At 41.6% G+C, this 23,074-nt stretch overlaps 1 protein-coding gene across 1 annotated transcript; it reads right to left on the bottom strand.

Moving 5' to 3' along the window:
• Window positions 1-9,709: 9,709 nt before the first annotated feature.
• Window positions 9,710-10,782, bottom strand: LOC113352413. The gene is made up of 4 exons (XM_026596234.1): window positions 10,467-10,782; window positions 10,187-10,271; window positions 9,822-9,966; window positions 9,710-9,721 (listed from the first exon to the last, which is right to left on the bottom strand). Exons 1-4 carry the CDS (start codon window positions 10,780-10,782, stop codon window positions 9,710-9,712), a joined length of 558 nt encoding a protein of 185 aa, XP_026452019.1.
• Between the last annotated feature and the right edge of the window lie 12,292 nt (window positions 10,783-23,074).

The following is a 23,074-nucleotide window of genomic DNA, read 5'->3' as shown; positions in this document are numbered from 1 at the left end:
GAAGTGGGACAATTAGTGGTGATAAAAGTAACGGTGTAAACAATTCATTTCCTTCATCATGGAAGCGTAATATCTGATAGTTACACGAATTCACTTCCTTCATCATGGAAGCATAACGTCTGACAGTTATACGTTACCCTATTCTTCACCACTCAATCGTTTCCACTTCCTACAAGACCAGTGTACGTTTCAATATGGCTTGTATAAATAGGCTTCACCTATTTTCACCAAACAACAAGTTTTGGTCGGCAACAACACAATATCTAGAAATCACCTGGTAGCTTTCCATTCTGCTAGCCATTTCTACTTTCAGATACAAGTCATAAACAACCACACATTTAGAATCAACTATTCTGGTCTCAAAACTTTCTTCGCTTCCATCCCTAAGACCAACCCTTCTCCTTCACTTTGTGACCGAAGCAAGTCTGGAACGACCATTTCTTGGTTTAGGCCAGATTTGTACAGATTGATCTCTCGAATCAAAAGTACTCCCGTGCAGTACATTGTTTAGGGTCTAGACTTGTTTCTCATCCACACACACGAATATACCAAAATCGACAGAAACAATTTTCACCCACAAACAATTGGCGACCACATTGGGAGATTAATCTCTCGGTTACAATATCAATTTCCAATTCCCAATTTTATTTTTTTTCAACCCCGATCTCAAGATGGTAGAACTCAGGTCCGGATCAGCAACAACCCCTGAAAATACCAGTGCTGAAATCATCCTCGGTGTTAACATTCCTTCCAGTGGCATTAACACGCCAACTGCCAACACCAGCGGCGCGGAAAATGTTTCTTCAGGTGTTACACCTCCGATCACCAGATCCAGAGCCGCTGCTACCACCCCCAACGTTTCTTCAAGTGTGACAGCTCCAAACGTCACCAGAGTCGCTGCTACTCCACCATCAAGACGAGAGACTGGAAGAGCCAGAAGAAGCCAATATCTTCTTACCACTGTTGATTTGATGGAAAGACAAAAGGTTCTCGTAAGGCTCAGACAGACATGGATACAACTCAGAAAGAGATACATATTTTCCTCAAGACATTAATGGAGCGGCTACTACAAGAATAACGTCAACCCCAAATGGAGCTGACAAGGAATACTTTTAACATCCGGCGTAGACACTTCATCATGATTCACGTTTATAGATGAAGAGGCTTGCGTTGCTCTTGAACGCTCAGTAGAAAGGAATCAGCAATCCAATTTCACCACACCTGAAGATCAGGAATGACTTCTCCAAAATCGAGGCAAAGAAAATCAGCAACCCTCTTGAGTTCACAGAGACCCTCTTCCCGTCTGCATGATTTCTGGGGACTTCACCCACAAAATCATGCAGTCTATGATGAAACATTTATGTGAGATTCTGTATTGTCTCCAAGGCGCATCGTCAAGGCATATTTTCAGCCCTCAACTGCACTGCATCAGGAAAGCAGTTGTTTCCAGCACGGGAAGCCGTTCCCAAACCCCAACCTCTCCTGGAAAGCACGATTGAAAGATGGAACTGGGGACTCCTAACCACTGTTCACTTGAAGGATGTCGAGTTTGACAGTATGCTGATTGACGCGGCATCCGACTTCAACATTGTAACCGTCAAGGCTCTGAGAGCTGCGAGAGAAAATCAAACAGAAAAAGCGTATTCTTTCACATGAGGAGAAAAATACGACTTGCCGACCAACACTATTTGTGTCGTCTTCCCATATGCCATATCGTATCAAGTCGTTTTTCGAGGTCAGGGGTTAATAGCGCCCCCACTGGAGTTCTCCAGCAGCCGCTTCGACGTTCCCCTCTAGGAGCCGCTTCAACGTTCTCTCCAGAAGTCACTCCGCTTCAATATTCGTTCCAGCAGCCGCTCCGCTTCAGCGTTCTCTCCATAAGCTTTTCCAGGATCCGAACCCGAAGCTTCACCATTTTGTTCCATAAGATTCAACGTCCTCTCCAAGAGCCGAAGCCGCTTCAACGCCTATTTTCTGCCAAGAATCGTGTTGTAGCCGCCACACTCCTGACTTTCAAGGATCGTGATCACAGCCAGCCAAGTTCCGTAGTTGTGGCCACATTTTGATCCATATCGCCAAACCCCGTGGTCATGGACAGTTTACTCGCTTACGCATCCAGCCAATAACTTTGCTTCCATGGACGCCCATGCAATTCCATCCAACCTATTTTGGTTCCCACGACGATGTAGTCCCTTCTGATCACATATGCTTCCAAGAACTGTTGTTGCTCGTTTTTCGATACCAGCCAGAGCTTTACCATAGCAACAACCACTACAAAGGTAATCCATACTTATCCATATTTTAGTTTCACGTGGAAGAAGTTGTGGAGTCGCCAGTACGGATGCAAGATGATATATTTATCATGGTCAACTCAGCGACCATACAAGATGGAAACATGTAAACCACACTTGGGGACTGAGGCTCTCCACAGGATCCCTTCACTATCAAAGCTCAGAAAACACGGTCAACCAAAAGTCATGGCCACGACAAGGTCATCCACCCTTCAAAGGTGTAACGTAAGAATATCATCACCTCTATGTCTAGAAGGAAACTGCAACACTTTACGAGGCCGCCACGGATCCCAAGCCTACTCAGAGAAAGCAACTTCAGTAACCAAAGAGAAGTCTGACTGGGGACTGCTCATCACGGTCCATCCCCGATAACAATCAAACATTCATGAGATAACTCAAGAGACGCGGCCGAAAATTTTTTCTTGAAGAAACAGTGGGATCCTCGATTAACAACATAACTCTCTCACTTCCACCTCTTCAATATTTTTTTTGAAGAAACAGTGGGAGCCACGATTAGGCTCAAGATAATTACACATGGGGACTACAGCATGGGATGCCTTCACTTCCCTCAACCATTTTATTTCTGATGTCAACATCGTCACTGTCGATGTTTCACGAGTCACGGGAATCTCTCAACATGAAGTCGTACACGTGCATCAAAGACTCCAAAAGCGTGCCGCAGAGATATTCACAGATCGGGCCATGCCATCGGATCTATGACCAGACAGAAGTGTAACCGGGGACTGCTCATCGCATCCCATTCTACATGATAGTCGAAGGTTCAGAAGATAGTTCAAAGGATGATGCTTGGAATGAATTCCTTGAAGATTTAACAGCAGCACATCAGCAACGGAACGCTCTCAGATCGTCTACTTCACCCAATGTCCCCAAAATATTTCGACCATGTAAGCTGAAAAGGCGAGGGTACCCAAATATACCTCAAGCTAAAACTTTTCCTACGTATAAGTCCTTTCTCCGAAAGTGATTGTCTATGGACTGAGTCGACACAATACAACTAATCGGTTCACACTTCGTGTGATCATCTATGGATACGAGATCGAGACAATACAACAACGAAGTATGTTTACTTGAAACAAAGGTTCGGACTTAACCAAACACAATAGGATTGCTTATCAAGTAAATAGGAATTAACGTTTGTGTAATTTACTTTAATTATAATAAAACAATTATAATACGGAAAATAAAAGTAAATGACACAGCAAGATTTTGTTGACGAGGAAAACTGCAAATGCAGAATAACCCCGGGACCTAGTCCATAATTGAATACTCTCAGGATTAAGCCGCTACACAAAATTACACTAACTTCGTATAGTTGAGACCAAATAACTAACCCTATAGTTCACCTAGTTCCGTATGTATTCCCACGCCTCCAACTTATAAATAAGTCACGTACTTGGATCAATCCCTTTGGTTCGTATTCCAAACAGTAAAGGAACAAGAAATATGTTTGGTATCAACTCTATTCAACTAAGTGATATGAGTCGGACAAAGGCTCTTCCGTTTATCTCAACATAAACTCCTTCGTCAGGTCTAAATCTATCTTATGTTCACCTAAAGGTAATCGATTAAGATTAAGCCAACAACACGTTTAATCCGAAGAACCGTGTTGATGCCGATCTACTCAATTAATCAATCCAATCTACCACAAGGATAAACCAATTATTAATTGGATCCTCTTTTACCGAAACAAGTATTGTGCACACCAAAGATTGTAAAACCAAAGTCAGATCTTCAATATCTTCTTTGTCTTCAAATCTTCTCAAATCTTCAATAGAAACCTGCACACAATCACTAGAATCTCTTGTGATCAATCACGCACAGAACGGAGTCTGTTAACAATGGATTATCACAAGATCGTCTTTTGAACTAACAACAGTTTAAAGATCCCTGTCGAAACTCTGAACTAGTTTGAGTGAATCTTATATCAGAAGAGAATATTCTCAAGAATAAACAAACTAGGTGCAATCGGATTTGAACCACCGTTAGTCGATCAAATAAATCGAAAACAAAGATAAACCGCAATTATCTAGTTTCCCACCAATTAGATTTCACCTAATTAGATTACTCTCCTCTCGATAGGAGGCTACACCAGTAACAACAACAAAAGAGTAAATCTGTTGTTACGAAGGATTAGTTTGCTAGAAAGGAAAACTTCAAGTATTTATAGACAAGGAAGTTTAGACACCAAGGAATTTCCAAAACTGAAAATATTCTCTAGATATTCATAAAAGCACAAATTCGGTTTCCATAATTCCTGAAAACACTCTGTCCGAAAATAACGATCGAAATCTCTCGGAAAATCTAATTAGTAAATGACCATTACTAATTCTGTAATTTCCCTACAAAATGAAATTAATAACCTCAATTAAAATATTCTTAACTTACTTATGTTTCGATCCTGGGATTCTCTTCCCTTAGCCGTTAAGGAATATCTTTGAACAATTATAGAAATAAACATACACATCACGTGTTCAAAGTTTGTCGACATTTTTACTTTGTAAGTTCTCTTTCACACTTACAAACTTGAAACCGATTTTCCACACTTCCAAACAAGTTTATAATTGGTTCACCTGACTTTCAAGAACTATGTGATTGATCAAACCAATATTCAATCACAATCATGGGTTTAGCGGTTCTACCAAAACAAGTTTCGGTTCCACCTCCATGTGAGTACTACGCATAGTCACATTAGCTTCCCAAAGATTCGGTTGACTAGGTACTAGGATCGTTTCCCTACATATATATGGTATCTAATTTATATGTGTTGCACATATCCATAGGATTGGTTCCCCTTTCTGCTATAAACCTTGCTTCATCCCATACAAGGATCGGTTCCCCTTGATGTACTGCACCCCTTACAAGAATCGGTTCCCTTTCCCTTACTAGGATCGGTTCCCTTTCCCTAAGGTCAGACATAATCCGATCATATCACAGGTGATTACTTAAGATTGGTTTTACTAATAAAAGTTATACCGATACATAAGTCAGGACTTTTTGAATAGTTTTACTAAGAACGCAACAAGTTGTGAGCGGTTATACTCTATCACACATATTGTTTGTTCATAAGATATGCAATGAATAACAAAACCAATAACTCCTGGCAATTTCCTTTTCGGTTTACAAACAAGTTTATGAACTTACATCCTTAGAACACATGTAAACATTGTTCCCTAGGATGAAATCCTTACCTCATATCCATACATAATCACAATAGCATTCAAATGATTATGGCGATGTCTTATCTACAAAGTTTAATGGTTAAGCAATAAACCTCGTATTGTATTCCTTAATACTATGTATATCTAGAGTTCATATATGCTTCGCAGTTATGTTTTCAATATGCACGACTTGAAAGATACGTTAGGGAATGAAACAGTTCAAGTTAAATATCACTAACCTCAAGTGGAAGGATGATTGTTGTCGTTGTAGCTCCTTGATTCTTCACATATTCAAGACTTCGCAATACTTGTAATGTCTCATATCCTAATACTTTCAAGCTAACCTATACTAAGTTTAACTCTAGTACATAATCAAGCGACTCTTATCATGAGTTCTGATTCACTAAAATATGACAACCAAACTTGACATACCAATGCTTGGTGGGTTCAACCGAGAAATTCTCTAATAATCTACCCCTTTGTCAATTTTAGTAACAAAACTCTTACATCATATGGGTAAACAAATTACAAGAATTCATTACACTCCGCTTGATTCCCGATTCAACCGCACAGTAAAACTACTTACATTTAATCCTTGAAAATGCCGCTGTTGACATTATAATAACAAAGAAAATACTCCCCCTAAGGAAGATATGTAGATATTCAATCCGCACGTCTTTGTTATACCAATCAATATGACATGTCACTCCCCCTTAGTCTGTGCTTTCACTCTTTCTTTAGATAAAACATTCAAGTACCAATGTTCTTTTCCCTAGCGATGCCAATCAATATAAAATCAATACCAGCACCACCTGTTTACTCCATATATTTCTCCCACTTTTTGTCACAAAAATGACAAAGAAACGAAAAAATAAAGGACAACACTAAAAGAATCTTACAAATCTCGTAATAGACTTGAAAACCTGTAGTAGTAGGCACGAGGGTTCCACACATCATGTTCTGATAACTAACATCAAAACCGAAACTACAAATAGTCTTATTTTGATATGTTACCAAGGAAACAATTGTCCGAAACAATTTTTCCCATTTAGTTTAGCAAACCAAAAACAACTAATCACGTTAGTCCCTTTGCTAAACCGATTGTTCAAAAACAACCGCTTAATTCGATAAGACCAAAATAAAAATAAACTCCATTTTTCTCATCAGGTTCTAATTATCCATAAAGTTAGACCTTTCAATTTTAAACAAGCCAAACACTAGGTTAGTTAACTAGCATTTCCTTGTTTAGGCATTTGATTAGACTTGAATAACCGAAACCTCACTTTGATAAGACAAAATAAGATCAGAATTAACTTAGTTTCTTATCAGGAATCGAATTGGACTAAACAACTCATCCCGTACACATATTATTCCGTTAAGCCATAAATAATTCATACAAACCAAAATAAATCAACTTGCATAATTATTCACCTCAACCGGAAGCAATTGAAACAACATAGACATTAAAAACACCGCAATTTCACCGTAATTTTGTAAGCCTAAACAATTGATACCATACAAAAGCAAGATAACAATAGTTTTTCTTAACCGAAACCAATTGAATCACACACACATCAATTGTACCGAAATCTTGTAAGCCTAAACGATTGATACCACACAATAAAGCAAGATAACAATAGTTTTTCTTAACATGAACCAAATGAAACACACATCCACACGCGCATCATGGAATAAATATCAATTGAACCTAAATTTTATTAAGCAAAAGCAACAAATATATATAATATAAACTCAGGCTTTTCTTAAACAGGAAAATAATTAACTAACAAGATTGTTACCTCAGATTTCGCATCCACTTCTCCAATATGATAGTATCTTCGTCCAGGGAGAATTAATATCGAAATATCACCATGTTGTCATCCTTATGCATAAACAAAAGAATAACAACACACCTCAACCTTTACCAGAGAAAGGTTGAAAACCGATTTTAACAATTGCAAGCAAAAGTTGAAAACCGTCGAAACACACATGCTTTTATGCTAAACCAAAACCGATTCAACATATTGTGACTTTTTCACATATTGTTTCTATTAGAACCCTTCATGATCCTTTGATAAAGCCTACCTACTAGGGCTAGAACTTAATCCTGCTAAATCAAAAAGTCACCCAAACCATAAGGGTTCACACGGTACTAATGTACCTTGATAATTCCTATGGCTTTCCTTAGATTTTCAAAAGTTGCTATCTAAGGGTTTAGTAAGAATATCAGCTAGTTGACGCTCAGATGGAACGTGCTCCAATTTGATAACACCATTCTCATACAATTCTCTAATAAAATGATATCTAATGTCTATGTGTTTAGTACGAGAATGTTCAACTGGATTTTCAGTCAAGCGAATGGCACTTGAGTTATCACAAAGGATGTTCATAGTTGGAATATTTATTCCATAGTCGATGAGCATCTGTTTCATCCATAATAATTAGGTACAGCATGTACCAACAACAATTTATTCTGCTTCACAGGTTGATAAATACTGTGAATTCTGTTTCTTGCTGTGCCAAGCAACAAGATTTTGACCAACATAGAAGCAACCACCCGAGGTGCTTTTCCAATCTTCTACACACCCTGCCCAATCAACGTCTGAATAGGCAACAAGATTATTGTTTGTATCCATAGAGTATGATAGACCATAATCTACAGTACCACCAACATATCTTATTATACGTTTTACAGCTTTAAGGTGTGATTCTTTAGGATCCGCTTGAAATCTGACGCAGCATCCAACACTGAAAGCAATGTCTGTCCTTGTTGCAGTTAAGTACAACAAGCTTCCAATCATGGATCTATAAAGTTTCTGATCAACATATTTTTCTCCTGGATTGGATTGAAGTTTTCCAGTAGTTGGTATTGGTGTTGCTATAGGAGTTGAATTGTTTAGTTCGAATTTCTCAACAAGGTTCCTTGCATATTTTTCTTGAGAAAGAAGAATATTGTCTTTTTGTTGTTGTATTTGCAAACCAAGAAAATATGACAATTCTCCGACATTACTCACTTCTAATCTCCACTCATAAGATTTAGGAATTCATCTGTTAGAGTTTTTGAGGTGGATCCATATATGATATTGTCTACATATATTTGAGATATAAGGACATGGTTGCCGCACCACTTGGTAAAAAGAGTTTTATCAGCACCACCTCTAGAGAATCCTTTTTGAAGTAAAAAGGATGTCAATTTGTCATACCAAGATCGTGGAGCTTGTTTTAGACCATACAGGGCCTTCTTAAGTTTAAAGACATGATTTGGGAACAATGGGTCTTCAAACCCTTTTGGTTGAGCTACGAATACTTCTTCTTTTAGATCTCCATTTAAAAATGAAGACTTGTTATCCATTTGAAATAATTTAATCTTAAGATAGCAGGCATAAGCAAGTAAAAGTATAATAGACTCCAAACGAGCAACAAGAGAAAAAGTTTCATCAAAATCAGTACCTTCTATTTGAGAATATCCTTGAGCAACAAGTCTGGATTTGTTTCTGACAATTTTTCCGAATTCGTTTGATTTTTTTTTGTAGATCCACTTCGTTCCAACAATGTTGACTCCTTCTGGTTTTGAAACAAGTTCCCATACTTTGTGCCTTTTAAACTGATTGAGTTCCTCATGCATAGAGTTGACCCAAGCAGGTTCACTAAATGTTTCCTCAATATTCTTTGGTTATATTGACGATAGAAAACATGAATAGTGACAGACATTCTGAAGTTCTCTTCGGGTCATAACCCTTGCATTGGCATCTCCAATAATGTCTTTAGTAGAGTGTCTTTGATGTACCCATTTAGAAGGTTTTTGAACACTATATTCAATATCATTAGTTTGTTCAACAATACTTTCATTATCATCTTTGTCATCAACGTCACTAATTAGAGGAACCACATATGGTTCTTCTACAGTCTGTTTTTCTTTAATAACAGTTTCAGAGGGAGGAAGCTCTGTTGCAGTGTGGTTGTCTTGACAAAATTCACTAATGTCATCGATAACAACATTAATAGATTCCATCGTGACCTTGGTTCTGATATTGTATACCCGGAAGGCACGGCTATCAGAGGCACAACCAAGAAAAATTCCTTCATCACTTTTGGAATCAAATTTTCCTCTATGTTCTCTATCCTTGAAAATATAGCATTTGCTTCCGAAAACCCTTAAGTAGCTCAGATTGGGTTTTCTTACATACCATAGTTCATATGGAGTGTTTAGAATTTTGGATCTTAAGTAAACTCTGTTTATTAGATAACAGGCTGTAAAAACAGCTTCCCCCAAGAAATTTAATGGTAGGTTTTTATTGTGAAGCATTACTCTTGCCATTTCTTGAATATTTCTATTCTTTCTCTCAGCTACACCATTCGATTGAGGTATAATAGGAGCAGATAATTGTTGGGTAATCCCAAGTTCATTACAGTATTCATATACTTTCGTATCCTTGAATTCTGTACCACGATCGCTTCTTATTTTTTTAAGCTTGCGACCTTGTTCTTTCTGCATCCTGTTCACAATAATTTTGAATTCCTCAAGACTGTCATTCTTGTTTTTTAGAAAAGCAACCCATGTGAACCGAGTATAATCATCTACCATTACTAAGGAATAATTATTACCTCCAACGGAAGCTTGTTGGATTAGACCAAACATATCCATATGAATAAGATCGAGAGGAGCTCGAGTGGCTATGTCTTGCGATGATTTGTGTGGAATTTTTCCTTGCTTACCTTTTTGGCAATGCTCCACAAACACCTTCTACTTTAGTGTTTATTTTTGGAACACCTTTGACAAGTTCACGATTAATGATATTTCCTAGCATATGGTAGTTGATATGACCAAACCGTTCATGCCACAAATGGGTTGACTCAACCTTAGTCAAGTTACAATACAGATTGGACTGTATATCAAGAAGGTAACAATTATTCATGCTTCTACGTCCTCGAAAAATTATTTTCCCGGACTTGTCTTCAATATCACAACCTTTCATATTGAAGATAACTTTGTTACCTTTATCACAAATTTGACTTACAGACAAAAGGATTGCTTTCATACCCTTAACGTAAACAACATCATGAATTTCAGGAATACCAGGAAGTTTGATTGTACCTTTCTTGCTGATAAGACAGCTGCTTCCATCTCCGAATGTTACTGACCCTCCTTTATAGTCTTCAGTCCTCGTGAACCAGGAGAGATCACTTGTCATATGTCTACTACAACCACTATCGAGAAACCACTGGAATGGTGAAGTTGTTTTCAAAGCGAAGGCTCCCAGACATTGTTCACCGGGTTTAGGAAGGATTGTTAAGATCTGATGAAGATTCATAACGCGATTAATCAGAAGTTTTTTTAAACAAATTTTCTGACCTATATGAATCCATCCTTCTTGAAGAAAATTCCTGGACTGTTTCTTCTTAGTGTTTGCAACATCTAGATGTCGAAATTGAACAGTTTAAAGGATCCTTGAAACCATCCAAAGTTTTGCCAGTTTTTTATCACTCATGATATTACTGATTTCATCAGCTAGCGACTGGTTTTGTTCAATCACGTTGTCTAAGATCTTGACAAGACCTGTGGAGTATTCATCAGAGTCTTGTGAAAGATCTTCTGAAGATCTTGTGAGGTTAATTGAATCGAACATTAGATTCAATCTTATAGGTTGGATCGCAGCAGACACAGATTGTTAGATCTTTTCGTGTTTTCATGCTCTGATACCAATTTAAAAGGCGAGAGTACCCAAATATACCTCAAGCTAAAACTTTTCCTACCTATAAGTCCTTTCTCCGAAAGTGATTGTCTATGGACTGAGTCGAGACAATACAACTAATCGGTTCATACTTCGCGTGATCGTCTATGGATACGAGATCGAGACAATACAACAACGAAGTATATTTACTTGATGCAAAGGTTAGGACTTAACCAAACACAATAGGATTGCTTATCAAGTAAATATGAATTAACGTTTGTGTAATTTACTTTAATTATAATAAAACAACTATAATGCGGAAAATAAAAGTAAATGACACAGCAAGATTTTGTTGACGGGGAAAACTGAAAATGCAGAAAACCCCCGGGACCTAGTCTATAATTGAATACTCTCAGGATTAAGCCGCTACACAAAATTACACTAACTTCGTATAGTTGAGACCAAATAACTAACCCTATAGTTCACCTAGTTCCGTATGTATTCCCACGCCTCCAACTTATAAATAAGTCACGTACTTGGATCAATCCCTTTGGTTCGTATTCCAAACAGTAAAGGAACAAGAAATCTGTTTGGTATCAACTCTATTCAACCAAGTGATATGAGTCGAAAAAAGGCTCTTCCGTTTATCTCAACATAAACTCCTTCGCCAGGTCTAGATCTATCTTATGTTCAATCACCCAAAGGTAATCGATAAAGATTAAGCCAACAACACCTTTAATCCGAAGAGCCGTTTTGATGCTGATCTACTCAATTAATCAATCCAATCTACCACAAGGATAAAATGATTATTAATTGGATCCTCTTTTACCGAAACAAGTATTGTGCACACCAAAGATTGTAAAACCCAAGTCAGATCTTCAATATCTTCTTTGTCTTCAAATCTTTTTAAATCTTCAACAAAAACCTGCACACAATCACTTGAATCTCTTGTGATCAATCACGCACAGAACGGAGTCTGTTAACAATGGATTATCACAAGATCGTCTTTAGAACTAACAACAGTCTAAGGATCCCTGTCGAAACTCTGAACTAGTTTGAGTGAATCTTATATCATAAGAGAAGATTATCAAGAATAAACAAACTAGGTGCAATCAGATTCAACCACCGTTAGTCAATCAAATCAATCGAAAACAAAGATAAACCGCAATTATCTAGTTTCCCACCAACGGGTCGTGCTAGAGCTTCTCAATCCCAAAGAAGACTTTAAACTGAGCGGCCGTAAGATATTTCAACTAATTAGATTACTCTCCTTTCTGATAGGCGGCTACACCAGTAACAACAACAAAAGAGTAAATCTGTTATTACGAAGGATTAGTTTGCCAGAAAGGCAAACTTAAAGTATTTATAGACAAGGAAGTTTGGACACCAAGGAATTTCCAAAACCGAAAATATTGACAAGATATTCATAAAAGCACAAATTCGGTTTCCATAATTCTTGGAAATGCTCTGTCCAAAAATAACGATCGAAATCTCTCGGAAAATCTAATTAGTAAATGACCATCACTAATTATGTAATTTCCCTACAAAATAAAATTAATAACCTTAATTAAAAGATTCTTAACTTACTTATGTTTCGATCCAGGGATTCTCTTCCCATATCCTTTAAGGAATATCTTTGAAAAATTATAGAAATAAACATTCACAGCACGTGTTCAAAGTTTGTCGACATCTTTACTTTGTAAGTTCTCTTTCACACTTACAACCTTAAAACCGATTTTCCACACTTCCAAACAAGTTTAGATTTGGTTCATGTGACTTTCAAGAACTATGTGATTGATCAAACCAACATTCAATCACAATCATGGGTTTAACAGTTCTACCAAAACAAGTTTCGGTTCTACCTCCATGTGAGTACTACGCATAGTCACACTAGCTTCCCAAAGATTCGGTTGACTAGGTACTAGGATCGGTTCCCCACATATATATGGTATCTAACTTATATGTGTTTCACATGTCCATAGGATCGGTTCCCCTTTCTGCTATAAACCTTGTTTCACCCCATACAAGGACCGGTTCCCCTTGATGTACTGCACCCCTTACAAGGATTGGTTCCCTTTCCCTTACTAGGATCGGTTCCCTTTCCCCAAGGTCAGACATAATTCGATCATACCACAGGTGATTACTTAAGATTGGTTTTACTAATAAAAGTTATACCAATACATAAGGCATGACTTTGTGAATAGTTCTACCAAGAACACAACAAGTTATGAGCGGTTATACTCTGTCACACATATTGGTTGTTCATAAGATATGCAATGAATAACAAAACCAATAACTTCTGGAAATTTCCTTTTCGGTTCACAAACAAGTTTATGAACTTACTTCCTTAGAACACATGTAAACATTGTTCCCTAGGATGAAATCCTCACCTCATACCCATACATAATCACAATAGTATTCAAATGATTATGGCGATGTCTTATCTACAAAGTTTAATGGTTAAGAAATAAACCTCGTATTGTATTCCTTAATACTATGTCTATCTGGAGTTCATATATGCTTCGCAGTTGTGTTTTCAATATGCACGACTTGAAATATACGTTAGGGAATGAAACAGTTCAAGTAAAATATCTCTAACCTCAAGTGGAAGGATGATTGTTGTCGTTGTAGCTCCTTGCTTTTTCACATCTTCAAGACTTCGCAATACTTGTAATGTCTCATATCCTAATACTTTCAAGCTAACCTATACGAAGTTTAACTCTAGTATATAATCAAGCGACTCTTATCATGAGTTTTGATTCACTAAAATATGACAACCAAACTTGACATACCAACGCTTGGTGGGTTCAACCGAGCAATGCTCTAACATAAGCATCCACAACATATCATCATCGCAATCAGAAAGTCCAGGCACCAAATAACCTAAAATCAAGGATGGACCAACAGCGCAACCACAATCTCCAAGATTATCCCTGACATGACTTGGCGCATCACACTCATGCTCCATATCCGAACAAGCCGTGTGACAATATCGCTCCATGATCGAACCAGCAGCGCGCCAGCACGAGGAACACCAGCTGCTCAACCTGCAACGCTCCGTGGTCAAGCCAACTCTCCATCGCTCCAGCACTCTGCGTTCAAGCCAACTCTCCATGGCTTCAGCACTCCGTGGTCAAGCCAACTCTCCATGGCTCCAGCACTCCGTGGTCAAGCCAACTCTCCATGGCTCCAGCACTCCGTGGTCAAGCCAACTCTCCATGGCTCCAGCACTCCGTGATCAAGCCAACTCTCCATGGCTCCAGCGCTCCGTGGTCAAGCCAACTCTCCATGGCTCCATCACTCTGTGTTTAAGTTAGCGCCAACGCTCCAGAATTCCGCGTTCCATCCAGCAAGCCTTCCAAGTGCCATTTTCACCATTCAACGGACTGAAGCTATATTTCTACCATTCCATGTACTGAAGCCAGTTTCCACCATTCCGCGGACTGAAGCCAGTTTCCACCATTCAACGGACTGAAGCCAGTTTCCACCATTCCGTGGAATGAAGCCACCATCCACCATGCCACGGACGCAGTCAAGCCAACAACACCACGTCCGTGCCAGACGTCCGCGTCCAAACTAGCAGCGCCATCTCCACCATCCAAAAAAGCGCCATTTTAGCCGTGCAAAACAACGCCATCTCCACCACGCAATTAAGCGCCATCTTGGCCGTTCAAAGCAGTGCCATCTCCATACGTTCCGTGACCTAGCAAACTATTGACATTCACCGATTCGCAGACCAAATTGCAGTGCCATCTCTGCCAATTAGTAACCAAAATTTCAGCGCCGATGCCAACACCCTATGGCCAAGTTGGAATTACGTAGAGCCGCCAACACAGATTCCTCATGCCTTCCACCAAAGGTTAGTTGAATTTCCTTAGAAATCTCTTCACGTCTTGCTCTTTCGATTTTATTCTTGTCTGTCACCATCTCATGCTTACCCTGCAACAATGCCACTGCTACGTGCTAAGCAGGGGACTTAATGTTGATCGTGGTTTTTAGCTTAGGGTTAAAATCGTAAAACCTTGCATCTGATGTGACGTCACTTTGCAAGGAATCGGTGTCGTGAGTGCTAACCTCTCCACCGACATATTTATTGAGCCGTTCAATATCTACATGAAATTTACCAAGACTGGCGAATATAGCAATCATCCCATATGTCTTGTAAATTTTGGCGCCTTGCCTATACTTAAGTTCCTTTGATCGCCTTTTATGCTATGTTCTCCGGCTGAACCCTTAATGTTGATATGGCATGACGATTTGTGTTCACTCGCAGCAGAGTAGCACGAATCTCCAAATATCAAGGATAAGATCTTTGCATATGGTATTCAATCAGAAAAGCATGCTGCTCTCTGGCAACGAACTTAAAAGAACTCTGTGTCAACACATAGAATTCAATCAATTGTCCTGACCAACTTGTATAAATTAGGGTTTCGCGCCTCGCGCAGTATACCAGACCTTGCTTGTCAAAATTAAGCCTAGGAAAATTAGGTAATCAATCCTCCATGGATTAGCAGGTGCAAAACCTCGCCCAGAATCAGAAAAACAGGGAGCCGCAGCAGCAAAGGGAGGCATGGCCATGCTTTAGGCCAGATGACTCCACTTGCCATTGGCCACGCCCCATCCTAATCCGGCCCTATTTCCCTCGACCAATCAGGTCGCTTTAAACTATCCACGCGCACATAAGTTGTGGCTGGGTCCATGCTTTCCGTCCCCACTTCCCATCGACCAATCGGGTCGCTCTAGAGCTGCCACACTCTCGACAGAAATGTAGACACGCCTTATGTTTGGTCGGCCCCCTTTTCGTGGCCAATCAAGTTGATCCAAACTTGCCACCATACATTAAAGGCCAAACGCACCCTGCCGCGCCACCATACTAACTGGCAAGCCAAACGTGCCCTGCAACGACAACATATTGATCTGCATGCCAACATGCCACTCTACCGCGGTAACATGCCACTCTACCGCGGTAACATGCCAACATGCCACTCTACTGCGGTAACATGCCAACACGCCACTCTGCCATGGTAACATGCCACTTCGTGGCAACCTGCCATAAATAGCCTCCACGTGGAAATCCCTACTCTTGTGGCCATTTCCACACTACGGCCTTGCCATAGTTCCTTTGGCATAGCCATGGAGCCATTCACACAAAAGTATCGTCACGCCACGGCTACTAGCATGCCGACATGCCACGGCTACTGGCACACCGCTATGCCATGGCTACTGGCACCTCGCCATGCCACGGCTACCGGCACGCTGCCATGCCACGGCTACCGGCACGCCGCCATGCCACGGCTACGCCACTGGCATCCCACTAGCATGTCGCTATGCCAATGGCACCAATTCGCTATACAACAAGATGCGGCCATAATCAATGGCCATCCTTCCTCATGAGACGCAATCTCAGCCATTCAAGTTCACCACCGACTGACAGACTTGTGGAAAGTTTCAGGCGACCAGCTGCCTAAATCTAGTGGCCATGGCTACCGGCACAAGCCATGCCAGCCACGCCTCATTGCCACTGCGTCGTTATCAGACGCCAATACAAGGTAGCCATAATCAATGGCTACCCTCCTTCATGATATGCGATCTCAGCCACCTAAGTTCGCCACCGAACTGATAAACTTGTGGCAAGTTTTAGGCGACTAGCCAAAACGAGCCCAATAGCCTTACATGCTATTTTCCTACGGTAACTCCCTTGACTTTGACTTACCACACGTAGCAAAGTGCTACATGTTTTCCACGAAAAGATTCTAGACATCAAACATGTCACAAACTGGGGGATGATAATCAGGGTATTGTTCTGGCGGTTTACAGCGTGCGGCGTGCAATGCGCCCGTTACAAGAAAGTGTCATGAAGTGGGACAATTAGTGGTGATAATAGTAACAGTGTAAACAATTCATTTCCTTCATCATGGAAGCATAATGTCTGACAGTTACACGAATTCACTTCCTTCATCATGGAAGCATAACGTCTGACAGTTATACGTTATCCTATTCTTCACCACTCAATCGTTTTCACTTCCTACGAGACCAGGGTACATTTCAATATGGCTTGTGTAAATAGGCTTCACCTATTTTCACCAAACAACAAGTTTTGGTCGGCAACAACACAGTATCTAGAAATCACCTGGTAGCTTTCCATTCTGCTAGCCAGTTCTACTTTCAGATGCAAGTCATAAGCAACCACACCTTCAGAATAAACTATTCTGGTCTCAACACTTGCTTCTCTTCCCTGCCTAAGACTAACCCTTCTCCTTCACTTTGTGACCGAAAAGCAAGTATGGAACGGCCATTTCTTGGTTTAGGCCAGATTTGTATAGATTGATCTCTCGAATCAAAAGTACTCCCGTGCAGTACATTTTTTAGGATATAGACTTGTTTCTCATCCACACACATGAATTTACCAAAATCGGCAGTAACAGTTTTCACCCACAAACAATTGGCGACCATAGTGGGAGATTAATATTTCGGTTACAATATCAATTTCCAATTCCCAATTTTACTTTTTTTCAACCCCGATATCAAGATGGTAGAACTCAGGTCCGGATCAGCAACAAACCCTGAAAACACCAGTGCTGAAATCATCCTCGGTGTTAACATTCCTTCCAGTGGCATTAACACGCCAACTGCCGACACCAGCGACGCAAAAAATGTTTCTTTATGTGTTACACCTTTGAACACCAGAGCCAGAGCCGTTGTTGCCACACCCAACGTTTCTTCAAGTGTGACAGCTCCAACCGTCACCAGAGTCGCTGCTACTCCACCATCAGGACGAGAGACTGAAAGAGCCAGAAGAAGCCGATCTCTTCTTACCACTGTTGATTTGATGGAAAGACAAAAGGTTCTCGTAAGGCTCAGACAGACATGGCTACAACTAATAAAGAGATACCTATTTTCCTCAAGACATTAATGGAGCGGCTACCACAAGAATAACTTCAACCCCAAATGGAGCTGACAAGGAATACTTTTAACATCCGGCGTAGACACTTCAGCATGATTCACGTTTATAGATGAAGAGACTTGCGTTGCTCTTGAACGCCCAGTAGAAAGGAATCAGTAATCCAATTTCACCACACCTGAAGATCAGGAATGACTTCTCCAAAATCGAGGCAAAGAAAATCAGCAACCCTCTTGAGTTCACAGAGACCCTCTTCCCGTCTGCATGATTTCTGGGGACTTCACCCACAAAATCGTGCAGTCTATGATGAAACATTTATGTAAGATTCTGTATTGTCTCCAAGGCGCATCGTCAGGGCATATTTGCATCCCTCAACCGCACTGCATCAGGAAAGCAGCCGTTTCCATCCAGGGTCTATGTTCCCAAACCCCAACCTCTCTTGGAAAGCACGATTGATAGATGGAACTGGGGACTCCCAACCACTGTTTACTTGAAGTATGTCGAGTTTGACAGCATGCTGATTGACGCGGCCTCCGACTTCAACATTGTAACCGTCAAGGCTCTGAGAGTTTTGAGGGAAAATCAAACAAAAAAAGTGTATTCTTTCCCATGAGGAGAAAAACACGACTTTCCGACCATCACTAATTATGCTGTCTTCCCATATGTCATATCGTATCAAGTCGTTTTTAGAGGTCAGGGGTTAATAGCGCCCTCACTGGAGTTCTCCAGCAGCCGTTTCGACGTTCCCCTCCATGAGCCGCTTCAACGGTCTTTCCAGAAGTCGCTCCGCTTCAATGTTCGTTCCAGCTGCAAGAAGTAATGGAGTCGCCAGTACGTATGCAAGATGATATATTTATCATGGTCAACTCACCGACCATACAAGATGGAAACATGTAAACCATACTTGGGTACCGAGGCTCTCCACGGGATCCCTTCTCTGTCAAAGCTTAGAATACATGGTCAACCAAAAGTCATGGCCACGACAAGGTCATCCACCCTTCAAATGTGTAACGTAAGAATATCATCACCTCTCTGTCTAGAATGCGCCTGCAACACTTTACGAGGCCGCGACGGATCCCCATCCTACTCATAGAAAGCAATTTCAGTAACCAAAGAGAAGTGTGACTAGGGGACTGCTCATCACGGTCCATCCCCGACAACAATCAAGCATTCATGAGATAACTCGAGATACGCGGCCGAAACATTTTTATTGAAGAAACAGTGGGAGCCAAGATTAACAACATAACTCTCTCACTTCTACCTCTTCGTCATCCAGAATACTTCGTCCATGTGATGTTCGGAACATCCCAGCATTGCATCCATGAGAGTACAATAAGCTTGTATCGAATCCCAAAGGCGTAGATTTAAGGTGATACAATCAAAGTAGGCTATACTTAGGTACTGAAGCCTCCTTCAGGTTTAGAAGTTTAAACACAATCACCACCTTACCATCGAATGCAGTAGAAGCACATCCTTCACGAGAAAATAGGCTCAAGATAATTACACATTGGGACTACCAGCATGGGATTCCTTCACTTCCCTCAACCAGTTTATTTCTGATGTCAACATCGTCATTGTCAATGTTTCACGAGCCGAGGGAATCTCTCAACATGAATCCGTACAGGTGCATCAAAGACTCCAAAACCATGCCGCAGAGATATTCACAGATCCAGCCACGCCATCGGATCTATGACCAGACAGGAGTGTAACCGGGGACTTCTCATCGCATCCCATTCTACACGATAATCGAAGATTCAGAAGATGGTTCAAAGGATGTCGCTTGGAATTAAGTCCTTGAAGATTTGATAGCAACACATCAGCAACGGAACGCTCTCAGCTCATCTACTTAACCTAATGGCACCCGAAGATTTCGACCATGTAAGTATCCATAACATATCATCATCGCAATCAGAAAATCCAGGCACCAAATAACCTAAAATCAAGGATGGACCAACAACGCAACCACAATCTCCAAGATTAGCCTTGACATGATCATTGCCGAGCATATATTTCATCCATCCATCCCAAGAGTGCAATGGAGTTTAGTAAATTTTGAAATCTACTGAGAAGTCAGATACTCATTCTTCTTGAGTAAGAACCTTATTACACATTATGGAGAAGATCGAAGGTACTGTTGAGTGGCTACATGCGCAAAATGGAAAAGAGCACCTACCTTGAGTTCACCTGGATCGCCTTGCTGCTGATTATAACTACTGGAGATTGCTTTATTGCCGTTAATGCTCGCTCTACTATCGCTAAAAAATGACGAAGAGGATCCAGACGCTGCAAACGAAAGCACGGAGCCGGACGAGCAACAAAAAACAGAAGAGGGTCGATAGCCCTTTTCATACGAATGGAGTTTCTAGAGTTTGAACAAAAGAAGGATTCCTCCTTGCTCCATGAACGGGAATATATGACTGGGCGCATCACACTTATGCTCCATAGCCGAACAGGTCGTGTACCAATATCGCTCCATGACCGAACCAGCAGCGCGCCAACACGAGGAACACCAGCCGCTCAACCTGCAACGCTCCGTGGTCAAGACAACTCTCCATGGCTCCAGCACTCCGCGGTCAAACCAACTCTCCATGGCTCCAGCACTCCGTGGTCAATCCAACTCTCCATGGATCTTGCACTCCATGGTCAAGCCAACTCTCCATGGCTCCATCACTCTGTGGTTAAGTTAGCGCCAACGCTCCAACATTCCGCGATCCAGCCAGCAAGCCTTCCAAGTGCCATTTTCACCATTCCACGGAATGAAGCCATATTTCCACCATTCCATGAACTGAAGCCAGTTTCCACCATCTCGCGGACTGAAGCCACCATCCACTATGCCACGGACACAGCCAAGCCAACAGCACCACGCCAGTGCCAGAAGTCTGCGTCCAAACTAGCAGCGCCATCTCCACCATCCAAGGAAGCGCCATCTTAGCCGTGCAAACCAACGCCATCTCCACCATCCAAGGAAGTGCAATCTCCATACGTTCTGTGACCTAGCCAGCTAGTGACATTCACGGATTCGCGGACAAAATTGCAGTGCCATCTGTGCCAATCAGTAGCCAAATTTTCAACGCTGACGCCAACACCCTATGGCCAAGTTGGAATTACGTAGAGCCGCCAACACGGATTCCTCATGCCTTCCACCAAAGGTTAGTTGAATTTTCTTGGAAATATCTTCACGTCTTGCTTTTTCTATTTTACTCTTGTCTGTCACCATCTCATGCTTACCCCACAAAAATGCCACTGTTACGTGCTAAGCAGGGGACTTAATGTTGATGGTGGTTTTAGCTTAGGGTTAAAATCATAAAACCTTGCATCTGATGTGACGTCACTCTGCAAGAAAACGGTGCCGTGAGTGCTAAGCTCTCCACCGACATATATATTGAGCTGTTCAATATATCTACATGAAATTTACCCAGACTGGCGAATGTAGCAACCATCCCCGATCTTCAGTAAATTTTGGCGCCTTGCCTATACTTAAGTTCCTTTGAATGCCTTCTATGCTATGTTCTCTGGATGAACCCTTAATGTTGATATGGCATGACGATTTGCGTTCACTCGCAGCAGAGTAGCACGAATCTCCAAATATCAAGGATAAGATCTTTGCATAAGGTATTCAATCAGAAAAGCATGCTGCTCTCTGGAAATGAACTTAAAAGAACTCTGTGTCAACACATAAAATTCAATCAATTGTCCTGACTAACTTGCATAAGTTAGGGTTTCGCGCCTCGTGCAGTATACCAGACCTTGCTTATCAAAATTAAGCCTAGGAAAACTAGGTAATTAATCCTCCATGGATTAGCAGATGCAAAACCTCGCCCAGAATCAGAAAAACAGGGAGCCGAAGCAGCAAAGGGAGGCGTGGCCATGCTTTAGGCCAGCTGGCTGCACTTTCCATTGGCCACGCCCCATCCTAATTCGGCACTATTTACCTCGACCAATCAGGTCGCTTTAAACTCGCCATGCGCACATAAGTTGTGGTTGGGCCCATGCTTGCTGGCCCCACTTCCCATCGACCAATCGGGTCGCTCTAGAACCGCCACATTCTCGCCAGAAGTGTAACCGCGCCTTATGTTTGGCCGTCCCCCTTTTCGTGGCCAATCAAGTTGCTCTAAACTTGCCACCATACATTAAAGGCCAAACGCACCCTGCCGCGCCACCATACTAACTGGCAAGCCAAACGTGCCCTGACACGACAACATATTGATCGACATGCCAACATTCCACTCTACCACGGTAACATGCCAACATGCCACTCTACTGCGGTAACATGCCAACATGCCACTCAACAGTGGAAACATGCCAACACGCCACTCTACCGTGGTAACATGTCACTTCGTGGAAACCTGCCATAAATAGCAACCACACGGCAATCCCTACTCCTCTGGACGTTTCCACACTACTGCCTTTCCATAGTTCCTTTAGCATAGCCATTCGCATAAAAGTATCGCCATGCCACGGCTACTAGCATGCCTTCATGGCACGACTACTGGCACACCGCTATTCCACGGCTACTGGCACACTGCTATGCCACGACTACTAGCATGCCGCCATGCCACGGCTACTAGCACGCCGCTATGCCACGGATACTGGCACACTTCTATGCCACGTCTACTGGAACACTGCTATTGCACGGCTACTGCTATGCCACGGCTACTAGCACGCCGCCATGCCACGGCTACTGGCACACTGCTATGCCATGGCTACTAGCATGCCGCCATGCCACGACTACTGGCACACTGCTATGCCATAGATATTAGCATGCCACCATGCCACGGCTACTGGCACGCTGCTATGCCACGTCTACTGGCACACCGCTATGCCACGGCTACTGGCGCACGGCTATGCCACGGCTATTGGCACACTGCTATGCCACGGATACTCGCATGCCGCCATGCCACGGCTACTCGCATGCCGCCATGCCACGGCTACTAACACTGTGCTATGCCCCGACTACTAGCACACCGCTATGCCACGGCTACTGGCACACTGCTATGCCACGGATACTAGCATACCGCCATGCCACGGCTA

Source organism: Papaver somniferum, chromosome 2 (assembly GCF_003573695.1).
Source record: "Papaver somniferum cultivar HN1 chromosome 2, ASM357369v1, whole genome shotgun sequence".
NCBI classification, from domain to species: domain Eukaryota; kingdom Viridiplantae; phylum Streptophyta; class Magnoliopsida; order Ranunculales; family Papaveraceae; genus Papaver; species Papaver somniferum.
This window is presented reverse-complemented; position numbering and strand designations above follow the sequence as displayed.